General features: G+C 43.2%; 1 protein-coding gene across 1 annotated transcript in view; it reads left to right on the plus strand.

Annotated features, from left to right (window-relative positions):
• The window catches only part of Map7 (microtubule associated protein 7), a 102873-nt gene that overhangs the window by 53093 nt on the left and 27937 nt on the right, over window positions 1–21843 (plus strand). The window contains exons 2-6 of the mRNA XM_051175361.1: window positions 2989–3087; window positions 5149–5226; window positions 15740–15903; window positions 17574–17691; window positions 21410–21520. Of these exons, the coding sequence (XP_051031318.1) occupies window positions 2989–3087; window positions 5149–5226; window positions 15740–15903; window positions 17574–17691; window positions 21410–21520 (570 nt within the window). The remainder of the gene's footprint in view (window positions 1–2988; window positions 3088–5148; window positions 5227–15739; window positions 15904–17573; window positions 17692–21409; window positions 21521–21843) is intronic.

Consider the following 21843-nt stretch of genomic DNA (forward strand, 5'->3'; position numbering starts at 1 on the left):
AAATGCTGGGTTTGCAGCTATGCACTAAGCCAGTTCAAGGGAGCACGTGCTTTAATACCTTTTATTTGTGTATATAGTATTCTTAATAATGCAAAAAAGTTCAAGTAGCCTTCGTGATAATATTCACTCTGTGTGTGTGTGTGTGTGCGCGTGTGCGCGCGTGCGCAACAGTTGGGTTTTTCCCTAGGAATCTGCCCATTTCCTCTAATAATAAAACTTCAAGAAGGTAACATAAAAGTAAAGGTTTACCAGAGCGGCAAGGCAGAGGCGGAGGATCTCTGTGAGTTCCAGGCCAGCCTGGTTACAGATCCAGTTACAGAACAGCCAGGTATACACACAGAGAAATCCTGTCTCGGAGGTAAAGGTTTAGGAGGACAATGTTAAACAGTCTGCTATGTGCTGGCAGTGACAGTTAATAAAAAATAAAAAAATCCTCCACTCTTCCCCAGTCCCTGTGACACATCTACTTAATTATTACTTATGAGCCCTTTTTGAGAGATTAGCCTACAACATGAAGGAACTTCTTGCTCTACCACAGTGAACAACAGAGGTTCCAGAGACACTTCAGTGTGTCATTTCAGGGGCTGCCTCTCCAATTATGAGACTGTAGGCCAACCCTAGTCAGTCTGGACTTCACCTGCTGGCCACATGGTTTTGAAATAAGAGCACGTGGGACAGTATTATGGAGCTGTCCTGACATCTTCTGCTTAGCTGGGTCAGTGCCAGGGCCGGTCCTGGTCCACTTAGGCTTATCCTGATTTAACCACCACCACCACTCCCTTCTGTGTGCACTACACATGACCCTTTCCCAACTGGGAAGTGCAAGCGTAAGTAAAGTTTCCTTGAGTGACAAGTACAGTTAGAAACCCATGGTCAAGACATCTGCTGTTTGACTTCATTTACTGTCTGCCCATTCTGCTGTATCCTCCTCAGCACCGGTGCTGAAGATGGATGGACGGCTTAGGCATACTCCGGGCAAGCGCTCTACCACTGAGCCATGCCATCAGCCCTTTCTACAGAATCAAGTTCAGAGGATACGGTCTTCCTGAATCTTTACAAAGCTTTCCAGAAAATAAGGTTGAAAAGGAGCCCAGTGTGTAAAGAAAACCACTCATCAGTGTTTATCTTTGAAGCTGTCACTTAAGGCAAACAGGTTGTTTAAACCTAGATAGCAAATTCCTTATGTAATCCAAATACAGCCACAAAAGAAGTTAGCATTTGCCTCCCTCAGAGGGAAAAGGCTGGGTCTCTACAATCCACTTGTAAATTCAGTACCCACCCCCAAGTGTACATGCCTATAATTCCAGCACTGGGAAGATTAAGTCAGGGACAATGCCATGAACTAGCTTACACTGTGAGCGCAGGCCAGCCAAAACTAGATGCCAAGACCTTGTCTCCGAGAACAAGGAGGAGAGAAATACATCTTGGAAAGCTCATTTAAGCTTAGTCTTCATGAAGTGTAATTGCCATCCCACTGTTCAGGTTCAAGCCCCTTGAGCAAATGGTACCCTGTTCTTCCTTGTTCTGTCCGCCTTTAAAAGGAAACAGGAAGCTGCCCATGGGTAAGGACTAACTAGACAGGCTAGGGAGGAGAGATGGGCGGCATTTTTAAATAGGTCAGAAGGACTCTGATGTCACAATTGAGCAGAGATGCAAAGAAGGTGAAGCACAGAGCCCAGCCGCTGACCCCATCTGGGAGAAGAGTTTTGGGGGTACACGCTCAGAGTCTGAGATGGACTACGGAGGCAGCTGGTTCTCCTGGAGCCAAGCAGAATGGGAAGTGTTACCCCATCAAGAGGAAACCACACCATGTCTTTCGGGCCATGGTAGAGACCTTGGATTTTACTCTGGGCAGAATGGGAGGTGGTGTTGGAGAGTTTTGAGCAGAGGGAGACTATGAAGTGAGGACAGACTAAAGGGGCCATGGCAAGGTCAGGTAGATAAGCAAAGTGATTGGAAGTGGTGAGATGCTTCCCGAGGAAAATTAGAGAGAATTAATGAATTAAACACCGGGGATAAAAAGAAGCCAATGATGACTCTTGCGGCTTGAACCTGTATGTCTGGGAAAGCAGAGTGGCTGAACTGAGGGAGGTGTTGCAGGTGGAGCAGCTGTAGAGGTGGGAAAAGGGGAAGGACGTGGATTTGCTGTGATTTCTGAAATTGCAGCAAACTTCCTTAGAAATCAGGTTCAGTCAAGGAATTTATGTCAAACAGCTGTCCTGGATCTGGAAAATCTCTCCCCCCCTCCCTCCCTCCCCTCCCATTTCTTTCTATCTTTCGTTTTTCAAGGCAGGGTTTCTCTGTGTAACAGTCTTGACTGTCCTGGAACTCACTTAGTAGACCAGGCTGGCCTCAAACTCAATGAGATCTGCCTGCTTTTGCCTCCCAGGTGCCAGAATTAAAGGCGAGCGCGCCACCACCCATCAAGAATCCTATATTTCTAAGAACCAGAGAAATGCCTGTTATTTCCACCCTTTGTTCCTGTCCTAGGAATATCTAAGAATCTTTGCTGTACCGAGCGAGGATGCAGCTGACTAGAGCACTTGCCTAGCAGGTGTGACAGTGATCAGACACCCAGCGCTGAAAACTGAAATAATACTAATTATCTTTTAGTTGAATTTGGGCCAGAGCCTTCTTCAAAATCCTAATATATATTACCTCCTGGTTCCCTTTTTGGTGATCTGTGTTCAACTCCTTGTAAGCTTTTAAAGAAGTATTTCCTGTAATCTCAACACTCAAGCAGGAGGCTGGAGCTCAGGCAGGAGGATTTTATGAGAGTTTGAGGCCAGCCTGAGCTACAGAGTAAGCACACCAGAGTAACCCAGTGCCTACTGCCCAAGACTGTCTCAAAACAACATGGAAAAGAACTGTAACCACTACTTTGTGTTTTTGACTCTAGCCTCCTACCTGATGCCGAGGCTGAGTGACTGAATGCTTGTGAATTAATTGTAAGGAACTCATGAACTCTCTTCCTGTCTCACTCTGTAGTGCCTGATGGCTACAAAGGACAAGAAAAGAAAACTGCCCACAGCCGCACCACTTCTACAGTTTCAGGACAGAATACCAACCACTCAGGAAATAAACCAGGTAAGATAATATGTGGAGAAGGGGAAGGTTATTCCAAAAGCCTTGAACACATGATGTTAAGTACAAACTACAGGTAGAATTTGGGAGTGATTGGTCGTGTTCCTGTCAACAAAACCCTCTCACACAGATTTGTGATACAGAAAGTAAAATCTTTCAATTGCCTCAGCGCTCCCTCCTTTAAAATGGAAGTGAAACATAAGCCTTTGAAATCATTTGGTAATCACTGAGATGACTTTCATGGACACATTCATTTACCATCAAACAGCATCTAAAACAGTGGTTCTCAACCTTCCTAATGCTGCATCCCTGTAAGCACAGTTCCTCATGCTGTGGAGACCCCCAACCATAAAATTATACTCGTTGCTACTTCATAACTAACTTTGCTACTGTTAAGAATCTCAATGTTTTCCAATGGTCTTAAGCGATCCCTGTGAAAGGGTCATTCGAACTCCAAAGGGGTCGCAATCCACAGGTGGGGAGCCCTGTTTGAAGCCAAGTTATAATGCAGTTGTCAAGCCTGTATGCCCAGCATCATTGTGTATCTTTTGTGACTTCTGAAAACCCACTCACGTCTTTACAGAGACACCCACACAGTAGTTAGCCTTCATTCAGTTCCCTGCAGTGATTGTGACCTACCTATAGGATAATTTTATGTAATCGCCTGAGTCATGATCTGTTCCATTCAGTGACACAAAGAAACATACTGTCTGTAAACATAATACAAACATCTGAACTGGCAGCGCCACTTTCTTCCCAGCGCCCCACAACCACTGTGTGGGTCCCAGGCAAGCTGAGCGTGCAGCACAAAGCTGATGCAGTCCACAGGGTTTCCATACATTATTCAGGCCAGACCACTCAACTTCCATGCATCAATAAAGACAGAAATGTCTGGGTCCAGGCTCACAAAACAATATCCATTCTACTTTGTTTTGTCTTTTTGACATGTGGAAATCACCTTTATTGAAGAAGGTAAATCCGGCTTGTCGTTTAGGCGGAAGACAGCAGTGGATAGATACTGTTGCTTGAACCGTGTCAGCTGCACTTTAGTGAGCAGGCTGAGATCTCCCTTTTACTCAGCCACATCTGCCCACCCACATTCCCACCAAGGACAAGTACTTATCGGAGGTTTCTCTGTGCCTGGAACTGGAGAGGGTGCTCTGTCCCCATGGGACTGATTTACTCTAGTAGACTCTCAACTCCCCACATTCATGTGCGCACCCTATGAAAGTAGAAGTCCCTTTTGGTTTTGTTTGTTTTTATTGTGCCATAGAGCACAATAAGCTAGGCAGGCCTTGTATCACTGACTAGCTATATTCCAATCTGACGTGGAAATTCTCCATATTAGATCTGATAAATAAGAATAATAGAAATCAGATAGCTAAGTGACACAAACACTATCTGTTGAAAATATCAAAGGGCTTCAGAAAAATTGTGACTTTACTTGATTCTTGTTTTTTTCCTGATGATGATGCAGGGAATCAAAGTATTCAATACATACCAGCTTGCCAATGCTTTAAAATACTTGGGCACTCTCAGAAAAGTAATGATAACAAAGCATATCACTGAGTGTAGACACATACTAATTTTCATAAGAATATTAATATTTCAGTAAAATTTTTTTAAAATTTAATTATGTAGGCTGTGCATGGTAGTACATAGTTCTAGGCCAGCCTGGTCTACAAGAACAAGTTCTAGGTCAACCAGGGCTACACAGAAACCATACATCAAACATTTTTAAAAATTAATTATATGTGTATGTATGTCGGGGGGAGGGGGAGGGGTGTTGGCGTGTGTAATGGGAATGAGTGCCCACGGAGGCCAGAAGAGCTTGTGAGATCCTTGGGGCTGGAGCACGGGCAGTTGTAACACCCAACACACACACCCTCACCTCCCAGATGTGTTGCTGGGGCCCAAACTCAGGTCCTCGGCAAAAGTGAATAATTAATTGTTCTTAACCACTCAGCCCTTGCTTCAGCCCTCATTCTTCAAATATTTCTAACAAAAGTTGTCTACCAGTGTGTACATTTTTAAAATTCATCCTCCTCCTTTGTCTCATTTCAGATCCCCCGCCTGTGCTACGGGTTGATGATCGGCAGCGTCTGGCCCGTGAACGCCGTGAGGAACGAGAAAAGCAGCTAGGTAGTTCAAGCCTCTGCATCGCGTGTGCCTGGTCATTAAGTGATGGCTTTGTTGAAATGCTAATCTTTCTGCTCTAAGACTAGAGACACTAGACACTTAATACTGAGAGAATAGGCATACCTGTGTGCTGTTGGGTGTGCGTTTGGGTATTTGGCTGGCGGCTGGTGGCTGAAGGCGCCTAGTGTGTGAGCCAAGCTTAGGACTAAAGCAGTCATCCGCAGACCTGCAATCTACAAAACCAAAAAGGGAAAAGCAGTGCAAGGACAGTAAACGTGGTCCCTTTTTTAGGTCCAAAGGTATGAGACTTGATACTACTTCCTGCTGCTGACTTTACAGACAGGAAAGGCAGAGGCCGATGCCAGGTCCCTGCCTTTTCCTCTTGTCACCAGAGGCCCTTGTGAACCGTCAGCTGCTCTAGTGTTTGCCTGCAGCCACCTGGCAAGCTGAGTCACAAGACTGGCTCACCAGGAAGTGGCACTCAGAGGAAGAGCAGTCCCATGTTCTAGAACGGTGGCTATGGAGGCCTGTGCCGGCCCTTCCTATATTTGATATCTTTTGTTTGCTTTTTTCAGAACTGGACTTTTTTTTTTTTTTTTTTTTTTTTTTTTTTTTGCTTTTTAAAATTCATTATTTTTATTTTATGTGCATTTAAGAACTCCTTTTTTACAGTGTTTTGATGTGTGTCTTTGTGAGGGTGTCTGATTCCCCTAGACCTGGAGTTAGACTGTTGGAAGCCACCATGTGCATGCTGGGAATTGAACCCGAGTCCTCTGGAAGAGCAGCCAGTGCTCTTAACTACTGACCATCTCTCCAGCCCCCAGAATCAAACTTATGTTGAGTGATCTAATGGTTTCTATCCAACAACCATTTGTTTTCACTTTACTTTTATTTTTGTCAATTTTATATAGATAGCATTTTAATTACTAACTCCTCACCCTCTATTTTCTTCATACCACTACTGTTGACGCCCCAGTTTTTCCCCCACGCTCATGTTGTATGTGTGTGTGTGCGCGTGCGTGCATGTGTGTGTGCGTGTGTGCATGCATGATGAGTTTAACCAGGGCTGTCTGTATGTTCAAGGGTTTGCTACATCTGTGGGTACACAACTAAAGACAGTGTCTTTCCCTCCCCCTGAGTCCATCAGTACAGTTCAGCAGAGAGGGGCATGCCAAGTTGCCAAACGAACGATCCTTATGTGCTTTGAAAAGAAAATGCTTAATGTGACTAGAGTATGTAGATGTTTTGAAACTAAGGCAACCTGGAGATGGAGGTTGTTCCAGAAAGTGGCCCGTGCTCTGCTGACATTGTGTAGTCTAGAAGAACTAGTTCATCTGCCGGAGAACTCAGCCTCTCTAGCCCATTCCTTTACTGTTCCTGATCAAGAACCTATTGTGGTACTGGTGGCCTGGTGGCAGTGGCCTCAAACTTGGGATGTCTGCTTCCTTAGTGCTGGGATTACAGCCTCCTGCACCATTCATGCTGCTGCTGAGATGTTCTTAAACACATTTTCACTAACTTGCTGGGAAATAATTGAACTGCTGCTTTTCTGAGCCCAGTGTTTCCTCCTAGACCTACTGTCCCATGCTTCTGGCAGGTTCCTGCAGGCAGGCAGTTCCTGGAAAGCAGGCCTTTAGGTCACCCTCCTCCTGAGCACACTGCTACTCAGCTGTGAGGTTGGTTAGACGAGCTGGCCAGCATGGCAGTATTCAAAATAAAAGGCTTTGAATAAATAGAAAAACCGTAGAAATATGCACCATATGAAAAAAACACAAAGGTTTTTTTTATGTCGGCTGCTACTGTGCTTTCAAACTTTGTAATGCTGCACATATGGAAATGTTTTAATTTTTAGAAGGAAACTAAAAAAATTAATAACCAGTGATTGCGATTATTTTATGTTGGATGGAGGTTGAAATTAACATTGAAATCGAAGGTTTTTTGTTGATTTTTTTTTTTTTTTTCAGCCCAGATCTCTTAAAAGGCAGAATCAGGAGTGGGGAGGGGAGGAGGATCCAGTGGTTGCTTCTGGATGTGTGGCGTTTGCATTGGTGGGCAAGTAGGCAGGGTCTGTTAATATTTTCCATGTTAAATCTCTGAGTTACGCTTTAATGCTTTTATGGTCTGATTGTGTCACTTGGCCTGTTCTTCCTCTATTATCCTTCCGGTTTTCATATAAAACCCAGCATGATTCTTCCTCTGTGAAACTGCTCGGTTGGTTGCTTAGACACAGGGCATACGCTCTCTGAAAGCTTTTTCCCTGTCTTAAAAGCTTTATAAGTGGTCTCCTCAATCACTCCACTCCAATAAATCAGTTCAGACCATTCCTTAAAAACCACACTTGATTTCTACATCTCTCTTGCTGTCTCTCTTCTGACCTTTTTTTTTTTTTTAACCTAGGGAGAAATGTCTTTGTCTTGACCGTTTGTCTCGGGTGATGGTGATGGTTCTCACATCTCTAGCAGGTGGTTCCCCGTTGTCTGTAACACAGCTTGTTTTGGTTTGGAGCTTTTGGCGTGGGTCTCTCTCCATAGCCTAGACGGCCTCAGCCTCCCAGTCCTCTTCCTGCCTCAGCCCTCTGAGTGCTGTGAGTACAGGTGAGAGCCACCCCGCTCTGCTTTAAACTTAGCCTCTAGACAGCTACATTGTCATCCAAAACTGACTTGGCTTGGTAACATCTGGGTCCTAATTGTGCCAGTACATTCCTGGCCCTGAGAAATTGGGGTCATATTTTTGTTTTTTTGGCATTTCAGCTGTTGCTAGAAGTGCTGGAATCGTCTTCCTACTGGTCTGAGCTACTAAGCATTTGCTGTGAAGACATGAGGACACAAGTTCAGATGCTCACCTGGAACTGGGGAATGGTACTGTGTGTATAATTCCCCAACTCTGAGGGAAAGAGACAGGCAAGGCCTGGGAGCTTACTGGACAACCAGTCTAACTGAAACAGTGAGTGCCTGGTTCAGTAAGAGACCATCTCAAAAAATAAGGTGGACAATGATAGTGAAAGAAAGCTAGCATCAATCTCTGGCCTCTGCGCACACAAACGAGTCAGCACCTCTAAACACGCATGCTCCTACAAGCATATAACACACACACACACACACACACACTGGAAGGGAGAGAGAAATCTTCCTTGGCTGACATAATAACATTGTTTGCTAGTGAGTATCTATCCAGGTTTATTCAAGGGTCATCTATAGCTACCAGCAGAGTCTCGACTTAGCCTAGTCCTTTAGGTGGGGCTTTCCCTGTCTCTAACCCAGCAGAAGAGAAGAAGTACACCTTCCATAAAGGAAAAGGGTTGTACCTGTGCCCATTTCTAAAGCCCAGTAGAAAAACCTGAATAAAGTTGGGCATAGTAAATGTCCAATAATTAATTGCTGAATGTTAAATCAAGTAAATCTAGACTCTTAAATGTAGGTGATCACAGCAGGAATGCAAGTTAGTGCTGTTACCTGATTTTACTAAGGTTCTCTCACATGAGAGCTAAATTCTTAAGCTTAACTAGTATCTCAGATGAATAAGACAGAGATAATCTGTAGGACAGCTGTACTTTGAATCTTGTTAACCTCCATGTGACAAAGTTCAGGAGAATATTTAAAGAATATTTACCCCCCCCCCAAAAAGTCCTCCACATTACAAGAGTTGCATTACAAGTTTCTCTGTTTGAAAACAATATGGAGTGTGTTTGAAGTGTTAGGTTTAGTTTTTCCAAGTGTTTTGACATTCTTTTGGTAATTTGATAAATTAGCTGAGGTAATTAATTATATTATACTTTACCCTTCCAACCATATCTTTATTTTGCCTTTTTTTTCTTTCTAATTTTAATGTGTTATCAATTCAGGGACAGCAGTATTAATGAGTACAGTGGAGAGATACATTGTCATTTCAACCTGGCATAAAATGTTCATCTCAAAAATACTAATAAGCAACTTAGTATTTGCTAATTATTTTCTTTTTCAAATTCCAAATCTTGTGTGTCATTTCTGTGCATTCTTTAGTGTGTGTGTGTTGTTATTGTTGTTGCTATTGCTTGTTGTTGATGTTGTTAAAATACCTAGGTTGTTGTACATGCTATAAAGTACAGTCTATATAGTCTATATAGTTCAGTCTAGCACTGAACTATATTCTTGACCTTCTGAGACCAAAATCTTTATGTGACTATACCTTCTGGGTGTTTGTGGGTTCTATAAAATTATGGAAGAAGGATAGAGATAGCTTAGTGTATAAAGGCTCTTAGCTTCAAACCACTGTCCACATATGTACTGTGGCATGAATGTGCCCACATACACACACACATGAATGCATAAAAAGTGTAATTTAAAAATTTTTAAAAGATGAAATTATTATAGAATATATGTCACTGATACAGCTCTTATTGAGCTTATAAATCTTTAATTAGCTTGTGTTGGTTTTTACAGCTAAGTTTAAAGCTGTCCAAGAAATCAATCAAAGTGGGGTTTTGTTTGTTTGTTTTTGTTTGGTTGGTTTTGGTTTTTTGAGGCAGAGTTTCTCTGTGTAACAGCCCTGGCTGTAGGGGTATTTTCAAAATAACACAATAATATAAAAACGATTTTAGCTTTGGAACAAATTTCAATTAGATCAGCTGAGATAACTATATTAGACTTTCCAGCCATAACTTCTTACTTTGTCTTTCTTTTTCTTTCTCATTTTAATGTGTGATCTCTTCAGGGACAATAATACTAGTGAATACAGTTGAGAGATAAATTATCATTTTACCTGGTATAGGATGTTCATCTCAAAAACACTGAAAGCAAATTAGTATTAATTAGTAAACACACAATGATGGTTTAACCCTGCTAGAGTCATCATATGTGAAACCCCTTCTGATTTGTAGAGAAGTTTTTTTTTGTTGTTGTTGTTTTGTTTTGTTTTTTTGTTTTTTCCTGAGGAAAGCTTTGGTTCAGAAACTAGTCCCAAAAGAAGTGGTGGGTGGGGGTGAGCAAGTTCATTGAAATCTTTTAAGGAATCGGTCCTTCCTGCAATCCAGGTACCAAGTGTGTAAGCTTAGCTGATCTATGATCAATCTCAGCGCTGGCTGCCTAACCCTGGCACCTGGTGAACTGCTATACAGACGTTCCTAGACTAAGCAGGTGGTAAGAGACCCCTCTGGGGCCAGATGCCTCCTGTGGGAGGGACATGGACATTAGCACACACCTGAGTGGCTGTGTCATGAGTCCGGCTGGGGCTGGAACACTAAATGTTAGGTAAACAAAGTCTTCGTGAAGTCTTCAGATCAAATGAACAATGTGACCAATTTATCTCTTTACTCCTAAATTTACTTTGCGTTTCAGTGTGAGAATAAGATCTTAAACCCAAGCAATAAGAATTCTAGTGAGCAGATGATGAAGTCTGAGGGTGACATTGAGTAATGGGGACCTTCCCTATCTCTCCCCATGTGGAGGAGGGACATTAGTCGCCGGGAGAGGTTCCAGCCTGGACCTTTTACCAGAATGGCTCTTTGTGCTTCTAGAGTGAGACAGTCAGGAGTTTGAGCCCCAGCTGCACCACTTGTGAGATATGAAGCAGGTTACCTCATTTCCATGTGTCTCACAGTGCTGCTGGTCTCAGAGCACAGCTGTGGAGATAATCCCTGTACGTGACTCAGGGTTAGCACAGGGTATGAGCTGAGCCTCTTTCCAGGAGGTGATGATAATGGAGGACTGTGGCCAGTCACATGACTAGGTGCCTGTAGCTCTAGGCCTGATTTTTCTGAGCTAAGGGATAGCAGATAGAGGGGTGACTATGGTTCCTAGGAAGGGAGCTGAGAGACAGCCAGGAGAGGACAATGCTACCATTCTGTGAGGAGTGTTAAAGATTAGGGTTGGGATGGTAACCGGAAGTTCCAAGGACAGTCATTGGTCAAGCAAAGGCTAAACAACATTAGAATTTCTGGGAACTATCTGTCTTACTTCCTTATCTTGAATCCTTCTCCCCACACATAAGGGGAGAGCTCTAGAGTTTCCACATGTGTGAATTGCTGTTCAAACACCTCAGTTAGCCTTCAATCACAGGGAAGCACGCCAAATGGAAACCCATCACACAGGACAGTGTTGTGGATTATTGTGGGTGCTCTGAAAGGTCACAGCAGACAGTTCTTCTCTGCATACTCCAATTACAGTTAAAGGGAAAGAAAGTTTTATCCTAGTCCTTGGGGTACTGAGACAGAAGGATTACCCAGAGCTCAAAACCAGCTTGAGCTGCATAGTGACTTCCAGGACAGCTTAAGCTACAGAGTAAAATTCCATCTCAGAAAGAAAGAAAGAAAAAGAAAGAAAGAAAGAAAGAAAGAAAGAAGAAAGAAAGAAGGAAGAAAAAAGAAAGAAAGAAAGAATGAAAGGAAAAATGAGTAATAAGTGGGAAAGCCTTGAATTACAATTACATTCATCAAAGCTATGTAAATCACTTTGTGTGAGAGTCCTTTAGCTCTCTCTCCCTCCTTCCTGTCTTTTTCTCCACCTGCCCACCTCCATGCTAGGAATGGTCCCCAGGACATGCTTTACATGATCCACCAGACTAGACAGTGGGAGCATAGGTGGGAGCTAGGGTGGGAACTCTCCAGACTGCCACTCAGGAGAGACTTCTGACAGAAAGAGGCTTGAATGTCAGACTACCAGGCAGGAGAGAGAGATCCTGGACAGAGGTAGCCCCAGTGAGGGCTCAGAGAGTTGAGTTCTCTAGATATGTGTACTGGGAAAAGCAAATAGAGTGAGTCCTGTGCAAAGGGGGCGGAGTTCCTACAGTGACAGCAAGAGAGTTGCCGAAAGTGCGCTGCATGGGGGAGAGAGCTGTTTCTAAGGTGTGACAGAGTCCACTGTCACACTTCTGAGGGGAACCACAGAGGAGGCGCCTGCGCTTTCAGACTTCACACAGTGTTCCCAGGAGTCTCATGGGGGAAGACAAGCAGGAGCAGGTTCTGCTTTAGGGTAGGCAAGAACGTGCAGGCGGAGTCCAAGCTCTGGAATGAGCCGAATCAAAACCCCAGCTCTAGTCTTTTGTGCCATCTGGTCTTGGGAGCATCTTTTAACTTTGTATCCTCTCGTTTCAATTCCAAGCCTTCTCCGTGGAGTCTGTGTTTTCATTTATTACATTTGTACTTTCATTTGTCTCATAGCTCTTTGTCATTTATTCCTTTTTCTTGGTAGACTGGAGAGCAGCTCCAGGGCCTTGCATAAGCAGCAAGCATGTTACTGGTAAATGAGCTTTTAAACAACATAGCTGGTTATTTGAGGGTTAGCCTAATTTAAAAAAAAAACAAAAAACAAAGTTTCAAAGCCCTGTAAAATAATTTACTCTCTTGTTTTCCCCTTCCCACAGCCCCCTGAATCAATGAGCTAAATCATACTACATCTCCTTCAAAGAATTATTACATACATTTTGTTTGCAGTAACCAAAAAAAGAAAAAAGAAAGAAAGGAAGGAAGGAAGAAAAAGGTATTTACCTGAATTATACAATTCCAACAAGAGTTGGAGTAATCTGTAAGGTTAAAGACCAAGCCTAAGGTGTTGTATATATTAGACAAGGGTTCTATTAATGAGCTGTATCCACAGCCCTAAAGTTAAAATTGTCTAGTTAAAATCTTCACATTCAAAATGAAAATAAAGCAAAGTATAGTGGTGCATGCCTGTAAATCCATTACTGGTGAAGGAAAGGCCAGCCTGAGTTATATAGTGAGCTCCAAGCTGGCCTGAAATGCATAGCAAGATGCTATTTCAGCAAATTAATAAATTATACACACAATACATATATCTTGAGATTATTGTATACTTTTTCTTTCACTTAAAAATCGCTAATATCCCCAGTATGTTAATAAATACTATAGCAAATATTAATAAAGACATATACTATACATATAGTATATTCTTATCAGGGCCTCCCCATATCAGAGTTTGACTAGAAATGTAACTAGAAATGCTTCTTTCTGCACCTTGCTTTGAAATTCGGATTGGAGTTATAGCCTAGTGGTAGATCCTCAGTTCATACCCTAGCACAAAAAGAAAAAAAAAGCGACAGATACAAAACTGTACATGCTGCAGAAGTTGATGGCATCCATGTGTTCATTCTGTTCCCTCACACACCAGTGAAATTAGATAAGAGCCTGCTCAGGAGGACCAGGACAGTCAGTGTGATAGGTGTAGGTCACACCTAGCCTGTGAGCACACTGAGTTCTCTGTCCTACTTGTATCCTTCTAGTAGCTGAATGCTATCTGTGCCAATAGCACAGGGGTTAACAAGATTGACACACAGCCGTATTATTTGCATGTGTTGGGCTCATACAAGAGCATAGCACTGTACCAAGTATTCTGCATATTACCATGAGCTCACCCACAGTCCCGTGAGGATACCAGTGCTATCGTAATTTCAGGAAGAGGACCATGGGCTTCATCACTTGTTCAGTGGTCCAAAGCTAGTCAGGGGCAGGACATGTCTCAAGTGCCTGTGTGGCTCGTGTATCTTCTCCAGTCCCTCTTTCTCATCCTTAACCCTCTTGGCAAACAGGCACTGAGCAATTTCTAAGTAGAATCCAAATTGTTAATGTATTTCTGTTTTGTATGGCACCGACATACTGTTACCATTTACCTTACCATTAAAGCATCCTGGTTGCACAGTTCAGGTGAGACTAATTTGCTCTTGTCCATTTCCTTTTATTTTAGAGCCATTGGGCTAGGGATGAGTTTTAAAACTTCAAAGGATGAGAGGTTAATGTTCAAAGTGTTTCATGGTTTGTCTGGACATGCTATTCTGTTATAAAGCTAAATCTTTATGAAGTTAAATGACTATTGATGACTTAAAGATGTAATGATCTTTATTGGCCATTGGGGCTGCTGCCCTCACAGAATTCCAGTCACTGGGTGATTTCAGCCTCAGAATTATATTCTCTCACAGTCTGGAGTCAGGGGCACCCCAGATCAGTGTTTGGTTCCACGCCAGCTTGGGGCTCTTCCATTGAGCACGGGCATCAAAAGAGAAAAGAAGGGCTATTGAAATGGCTCAGTGGATAGAGGCACTTGCCACACAAATGCATCATGCACACACAGACTATAAAGATCTAAAAAAAAAAAAAATACGTATTATACGCACATGCATAGAGAATGAGCTCTGTTATACCTTCTTAAAAGAACACTAATTCTGTCGAGTAAGGGCTCCCCTCTTTAGGGGCCCATTTGAACTTTTTCTTATTTTATATTTTTGCTTCTTGAAACAGAGCCTTCTGCATAGCCCAGTGGCCTGGGACAGTGGTCTTCCTGCCTTAGCTTCTGTGCTGAGATTATAGGCACGTACCACCATGCCCAGCTAGTTCAGCCTTATTTTCCTGCTAAAGGGTTTCCTTCCAACATTGGGATTTGGGGTTAGGGACATACTTCTGTCTATAGCAATAGATTTCTTTTTCTTTTCTCGTGTGTGTGTGTGTGTGTGTGTGTGTGTGTGTGTGTGTGTGTGTGTGTGTGTGTGTGTTGAAAAAGGGCTTCTTTGTGTATCTCTGGCTCTCTGGCTGTACTGGAACTCACTCATGGATGAGGCTGGCTTTAAACTCAGAGATTAGCCTGCTTTAGCCTCCCAAGTAAGGGGGATTAAAGATGTGTGCCACAACCTGACGATTTCTTTTCCCCTTATGTTCTTACTGAAAAACTGTGTGACCTCAAACTAGATAATAGTTCCAGGACAGCCAGGCTGTTATATGGAGAAACCCTGTCTCAAAACACAAACAAAAAAGTCCAAAATTTTTATACTTGAGTGCATGTGATTAAAGCAAGTAAAACCAAATAGCTGTGCATGGTGGCTCCTCCTATGATTTCAACACTTAGAAGGCAGGAGCAGAGGATTGTTGTGAGTTCAAAGCCAGCCAGCTTGGACTACAAACTCTAAAAAATAAAAAAGGAATGAAAAAGTGAGGAGAGATGGGTTGGGGGGCGAAGGAGGAGCTGGGGGACAGAAGGTTTTTTAAGTGAAACATTATTATATACTCTAGGCTGACCTTCAACTCTTGGTAATACCCCTGCCTCAACCTGGGTTTGTAGTTGTGTTCCACCATGCCTGGCATTTTGATGGTGATTTATGTACTCTGTGTGTGTGTGTGTGTGTGTGTGTGTGTGTGTGTGTGTGTGTGTGGCACATAGGCAGTAAACAACGATAGAGAGTTTGTGATAGAGTTTGTGATGGTTCCAGGAATGGAATTTGGGGCCTCCGGCTTGCATTGGCAAGTGATTTTACTTGCTGGGCCGCGTCACCGGCCCAAGGTATCACTTTTTAAAAAAAGAGAGGGGCGTGGTACTGTTGCTCCTAGAGCACCGTAGTAGTATCAGAGCATGCAGTCTATACTATAAAGGCCACAACACCAAACCAGGAAGCAAAATTCAGGGCGACCTCTATGACACAGTGAGTAAAACAAAGGCCAAGCTGGAACCGCACAAATGGACAGTTAGTGCGAACCACTTACCTGGCACTAACTACTCACACCCTAAGCTTGCCGGTGTTGGATCTCTGTTTGCCTCCAAAGCTGCGCGAGAGATGGTCTGGCTGGAAAGAGAAGAGCGAGCCCGGCAGCACTATGAAAGGCACCTGGAAGCACGGAAGAAGAAACTGGAGGACCAGCGGCTGAAGGAGGAGCGGAGGAGGGCAGCTGTGGAGGAGAAGCGCAGACAGAGGCTGGAGGAAGACAAGGTGCGCAACACCGCTCTGCAGCAGAACGTCCGCCCCTACCCTACCCCCACCCCCGCTTCCATAGTGCTGCATGCAAGGTTGCCATGTACTCAGCGGTGCAGATAGCTGCAGGTGTTGGGGAGCCCGGGGGGGGGGGGGCGGTGTGGACAGGAGTGTTGCTGCTGGAACTTTGAGTACTCGAATCTCTCATGAAAACATGACACTCGCCCATGCTTTGTTCCCCTGCACTGACGCGCTGAAACCCCCAAGTGGCCTTCCATAGGGTCTTGCAAACATTCCACGTAGGTAAGTATTTCCACATACATACTTCATTTAACGCTCACTCAAACCTTAAGTGAGTGTTATGTTTCCCCAAAAGGGGTGGGGAGTTATATGCAGAAAGTTAAGTTCCACAGGCAGTAGAGCATAGGGAGCAGTGAGTGACCTTAGCAGCTGAGGTAGAACATGCTTGTAATCCCAGCACTCAGAAAACAGTTTGCCACAACTTCAAGGGTAGCCTGGGCTATGCACCAAGCTTCAAAGAAAAAGGACTTTCCTATCTTGGAGCCCTCCCATTCTTTCTAACTTATCCATAGTATTCACTCTGCTTGTGGGTACAGGAAAAAGAAAAATTATCATTGTGTCCTCACTTTCTGAATTCCACTTCTTAAGTACGGCTCCATATGAAGCTGAGGATGTAGGCATGGGCCAAGCACTTGCCAGCATGCATAAGGTTCTGGCACCTTTGAATATTTCTCTCTCTCTCTCTCTCTCTCTCTCTCTCTCTCTCTTTCTGTCTCTGTCTGTCTCTCTCTCTCTCACACACACACACACACACATCTTGTTGGTTGTTTTTTACTCTTTGGCTCATTTGGGGGGGTCCAGCACACAAATAAATCACACATCTAATTTATAGTTATGAGCGCCCAGCCTTAGCTTGACTGTTTCTAGCCAGCTTTTTTTTTTTTTTTTTTTTTTTTTTAAATCTTTAAATTTCCCTCTGGGTTTTTATCTTTCTTTCTTTTGTATATCTTACTTTTCCTTCTTATTTCGGGGCCCTTGCCATCCTCTTTCTCCTGGTTTCTCCTGTTCATACTCTCTGCCTGCCAGCCCCGCCTGTCCTTGCTCCTGCCTCAGTATTGGCCGTTCAGCTCTTTATTAGACCATCAGGTGTTTTAAACAGGCACAGCAACGCAGCTTCACAGAGTTAAATAAGTGAAGAATAAACAAAGTCACACCTTATAATAATGATAGCATGCATAAGGTCCCGACACCCTGAATCTCAGTAAAACACACACACACACACACACACACACACACACAGCAACAACAAAACCAACAATTAAATGGGGCATAATGGTACACACCTATTGTCATAGCAGTCAGGAAGCTGAAGCAGGAGGATCACAAGTTTGAGGACAGCAAGACAATGCATGTACAATATGTATAAAAGTAAATAAAAACTTAAGTGAAGTGTCACAACCAGTAGGGAAGTATTTATTTGATTGTTCTATGCAAGGGCTTTAAACTAGCAAGTTATCCGAGAGTGTTACTGTTGCCTTCTTAAGATAAAGTACACAGGTTAGAAAATAAATTATAACAGCAATAGCATGGGGCCCAGAATTTAGGTAGTCTACTCCAGAACCTTCAACCAGCTAAACCTAACCACTGGCTCTTCTGTCCCAAATAAGGAGCGCCATGAAGCTGTTGTGCGACGGACTATGGAAAGGAGCCAGAAGCCAAAGCAGAAATATAACCGGTGGTCGTGGGGAGGCCCTCTCCATGGGAGCCCCAACATTCACAGTGCAGGTAAATACAGACACCACTTTCAAGTCTCCTCTGTGTTTGGGTTTTGTTTTTTTCCTGGACAGTAAAAGTGCTTTTGCTTTTTCCCCCCTAAATCTTTGGTTACAAAACAAAAATCCTGCTGAAATCATTAAACTATAATTAAATGATGCCGCCATTGTTTGAGCGGAAGGGGGTGATGGAGGTAAACCCCAAGGACCTCTCTTGCTCCCTTCTGTGTGGGTTGCAGAGACCCCTAGAGATGAAGCCTATGCAGTACTCTAAAACTGGACAGTCTGAACTGTGGTGGTGATTTCATTTGCATAAGGTCTTCATGGCCGTGGGATAAGTTAACCCTCGTCCCTTTCTCCTGGGAAGAATCTCAGCAGTGTAGCTAGATCAGAGTCAGCACTGTAAGCATTTGTACCTGACCCTAACCTGTATAGCACTGATGTTCTGGAGGAGTGTGTGCACGTGTCTTAGACTAGAGATAATAGTAAATGTCCAAGCTACTTCTCTGCTTGAGTGGACATAAAATTATATTGAAATACAAACTTAGCAAAAGGTTTATTTTTGTACTGTAAATTCAATACACCTTAACTCTTACATAGTAAGTTAATTCTTTTTCAGTTGTGTGAGTCTGATACTCTTTTTTTTTTTTTTTTTAAATCATGTCTTACATTCTGTCCCCAGGTGGTTCTCTTGAGTCATTATTCACCTTCTCCATTTAGCAGGGGTGGACCACCACATCACAGCTTTGGAGGGTGCTAGGAAATCTGGTACAGACATCCCTGTGTTTGATGACTGCCTGCTTTGTAGCTAGCCCCTCAGACTTAGGACCAGTTGATGGACAGCTGGCCTGTCACCACCCCAGTCATCATGCATGCCCACTGTCAGTCGCATAGACCTAGATCTGAGCTGGGCACAGTGTTTCTTAAGTGTGATGTTATGACTCAGGTGAAGTAAGGGTGCTGAAATAGTTTCACATGGCATGTTTGCTTTCTCTTTAAGGCATTTTTAATAAAGCCTATTTACATTGCCTTTCAGCTAAGAATCACCTTAACCAAAGTGCATCCAGCTTAACAGCTCCGGTGGCTATCAATACAACGCACTCATAGGCAGCTTTACTTTTACCTGAGTAATTGAATTGTTGTTTGCATGGTTGTTGTGTTTTTTCATTACTGCTTTTTATAACCCTGAATTTTGTTTTTAAGTTCAGCAAGTATGATCACAGTTTATCTCTCTATGGCACGCAACCAAGCCTAGAAGCACATTTTCCCCATGGCTCTTTACCACCTTTGAGGGAGCACACCCAAATCTGTCATCAGAAATGGCAAGTTTATATGGGATGTTTTATCTAGAAATATTTTTCGTGGCTGTACCATGAAGAAAAATGCTCATGGTAAATGTTTTATGGCCATGTTTTTATTTTACTGAGCTTCATGCTTCCTGTCTATATGATAAAAATGCTCTGTTATACAGTGTCAGGCATCTTTGAGAAACAATAAACCTACAAAACCTTAATCCTTGCTTTCTACTTGGCCATCCAGAGCAGTAAAGCCAGTGATGCTCTTATGAGCTGTTAGGTAAAATTCAGTTGGGAGCAAACTACTGGTATGCTAAAAAAGAGACGTGTGTGTGTGTGTGTGTGTGAGAGAGAGAGAGAGAGAGAGAGAGAGAGAAAGAGAGAAAGAGAGAGACAGAGAGAGAGAGAGGAGAGAGATAACTGGAATTTGTTGAAGCTCTCACACATGATGCTGAGCTGCTAAGGTGTTGAGACATCAGTGCTGCCCATTTTACCACCTTTGCTTCAGGGAAACACCTGACCCAAGCCTGCTCCTAAGCCTTGCTGATCATGCCAGGCTCTCAAACCTGGAAATGGTCCCCATCAAAGTCATCATCTTGTTTGGCTACTGATACATCAGCTAATACTGCCCTGAAAAAGATTTTTACTTATAAAATCATCAATCCTCTCCTCTTGTGAAATTGTTTTTCATTCAGTGCAAAGAAGAAATGAATGAAAATTGTCTCAGATGACACACAGGCATGCCTCCATGGTTTCAAGCATCTGTAGCCGAGCTGACTTTGCCATTCACACTGTTTTGGTAGATAAGAGATTGTCTAGCTCATTTTTTTCCCTGCTTACTAGGAAATAGAACTAAGTGTTTTTAGTAACCTATGGAGAAATAGCAATATTTAGGTTTAATATAGACACCGCCCCCTCAGCCAAAGTGTAGTGTAGAATCGACATCAGAAAACGCCGCTGTCCAACCACATGGACATGGCTTTTGTCTGTCCTCAGCACACACCCACATCCATCATCAGGGCGATCCTGTTACTTTTTCCCTCTATGCTTCTATTCTCATTGCCCAGACCCCGTCAGAGAAATGAAAATGTAAGTCCCAGTAATCATGTTAGGTCATATTTTTTTTCTTTTTAAAAACACAGTTAAAATTCCAGCTATAAAAGTTAATCCCAGTAGAAAATTCAGGTGTCATCAATGGGTTATTACCAGTAGATAATCGTCAAAATGGCTATGCTGTTGAGCAAAGTTCATCAAAAATGTTTAGTGCCAAGATTATTCAGACCCTGGGGACAGCGTAGTGGTGATGCAACCGAGAACATTTCTATTGTGCTTTCATTAGCCACGAGGAGAAAACTGGCACCGATTCTTTAACTTTAGCCATTGTAGATCAGTGTCCGCACAATGCTGACAGATACACACTGACACGGGTAGAGCTTTATCCCGTGTAGCCCATTCGGTCATTGTGCATTTACCAATGAGTAAGATTGTATCTGTTTGTTCTGACAACAAATTGACAGAACTGATTTTTTTTTTTTTTTTTGCCTTTATAATGATGATTTCCCTTCTGATTTGAACCCCAAAGCCATTCTTTATTTGGCTTCAGGGTAATTTGAACAATGATACTCATTAACTTAGAATTCTGATTTATATTGCTGCCAGTTCTGTTGGGCACGTTTATGTACTCACCCCACCACACACACAGCCCCAGATCTATGGCACAGTTGGCAAACTCCACCACTGTGCCCTTTTGTTTATTGGCTTTCTGTCTGGAGCTGCAGGTACGGTTCAGTTGTAGAGCTCTTACCTAACAATGGGTTCAAACACCAGGAGAGGTAAAGAAACGGGAAGCAGGAAGGAGGGAGAATAGGAAACAGACAGACAAGCTTGTACTAAATGGTGTGCACCTGCGTTCCTTGGATTGGGGGTCAAAGGCCTAGCAAGTCTGAGGCCAGGCCAGGCTACAGTGAGTCCCCATCAGAAAAAAATCAAGGCAGGAGTGGGAGCTTGCAAAGATTGCCAGGCTAGCTGCCTAGTAGCTGGGGTATAGACAGAAAGCAGCAGCAGAGCCTGGTGTGCATTTTACCACGACCATACCATACCCACTGTCCTGGGTCTCTTTGCTTTACAGTTGACCTGCACCAGCTCAGTAGCCTTTTCCTCGTCCTTGGGTTTGTCTTCATCTGCTCATGTTATATCTGCCTTCATGTAAGCTGCTGAACTAAACCTTTATTTTATTTCTTAAAAAAAAAAAAAAAAAGTGACCGTTATTTCTGGCCTTTAACTGACTTTAATAGGTCCACTTGGGAAACTGTGCTGTTAAGGAAGCTCTAGAAATCACGCTGAACGCCTCCCGTCCCGTCCTGCTTCCTCTTCCACCTCTGAACAATTGCAACCCTGCGTGCCGCTGTCAATTAGCATTATCTCCATTTGTTTTAGATCCAGACAGGCGGTCAGTTTCCACCATGAATCTTTCGAAACATGTTGATCCTGTCATTAGCAAGCGGCTCTCGTCCTCATCTGCAACCTTGCTAAATTCTCCAGATAGAGGTACAGTCAAAAGGAAAACCAAACCTGTTCTGTTACTTACTTGATGTTTTCTTTTCTGGATGTGTACAGATGGAAATAGCATCTGAAGTTGCTCTCCCTACCTTTCTTAAATAGGAAGAAAAAAACTTGAGAGTAAAAAAGCAATAAGCGGCTGAGCGTCACTTGCATTGGGACAAGAGCGTTTCTCATGTTAGAAGGTGGCTGAATGGTGCTCTTAGCAGTGCAAAGCGGTGCTTCCCTCAACCGTTTAGCAAATGAACTCACCCACCTATCCACCAGAAAGCAGACAACCCTGTTCTGAACACTTCCTTTCTTTCAACCCT

The sequence above is a fragment of the Phodopus roborovskii genome, unplaced genomic scaffold, assembly GCF_943737965.1.
Source record: "Phodopus roborovskii unplaced genomic scaffold, PHOROB, whole genome shotgun sequence".
In the NCBI taxonomy this organism is placed as follows: Eukaryota; Metazoa; Chordata; class Mammalia; order Rodentia; family Cricetidae; genus Phodopus; species Phodopus roborovskii.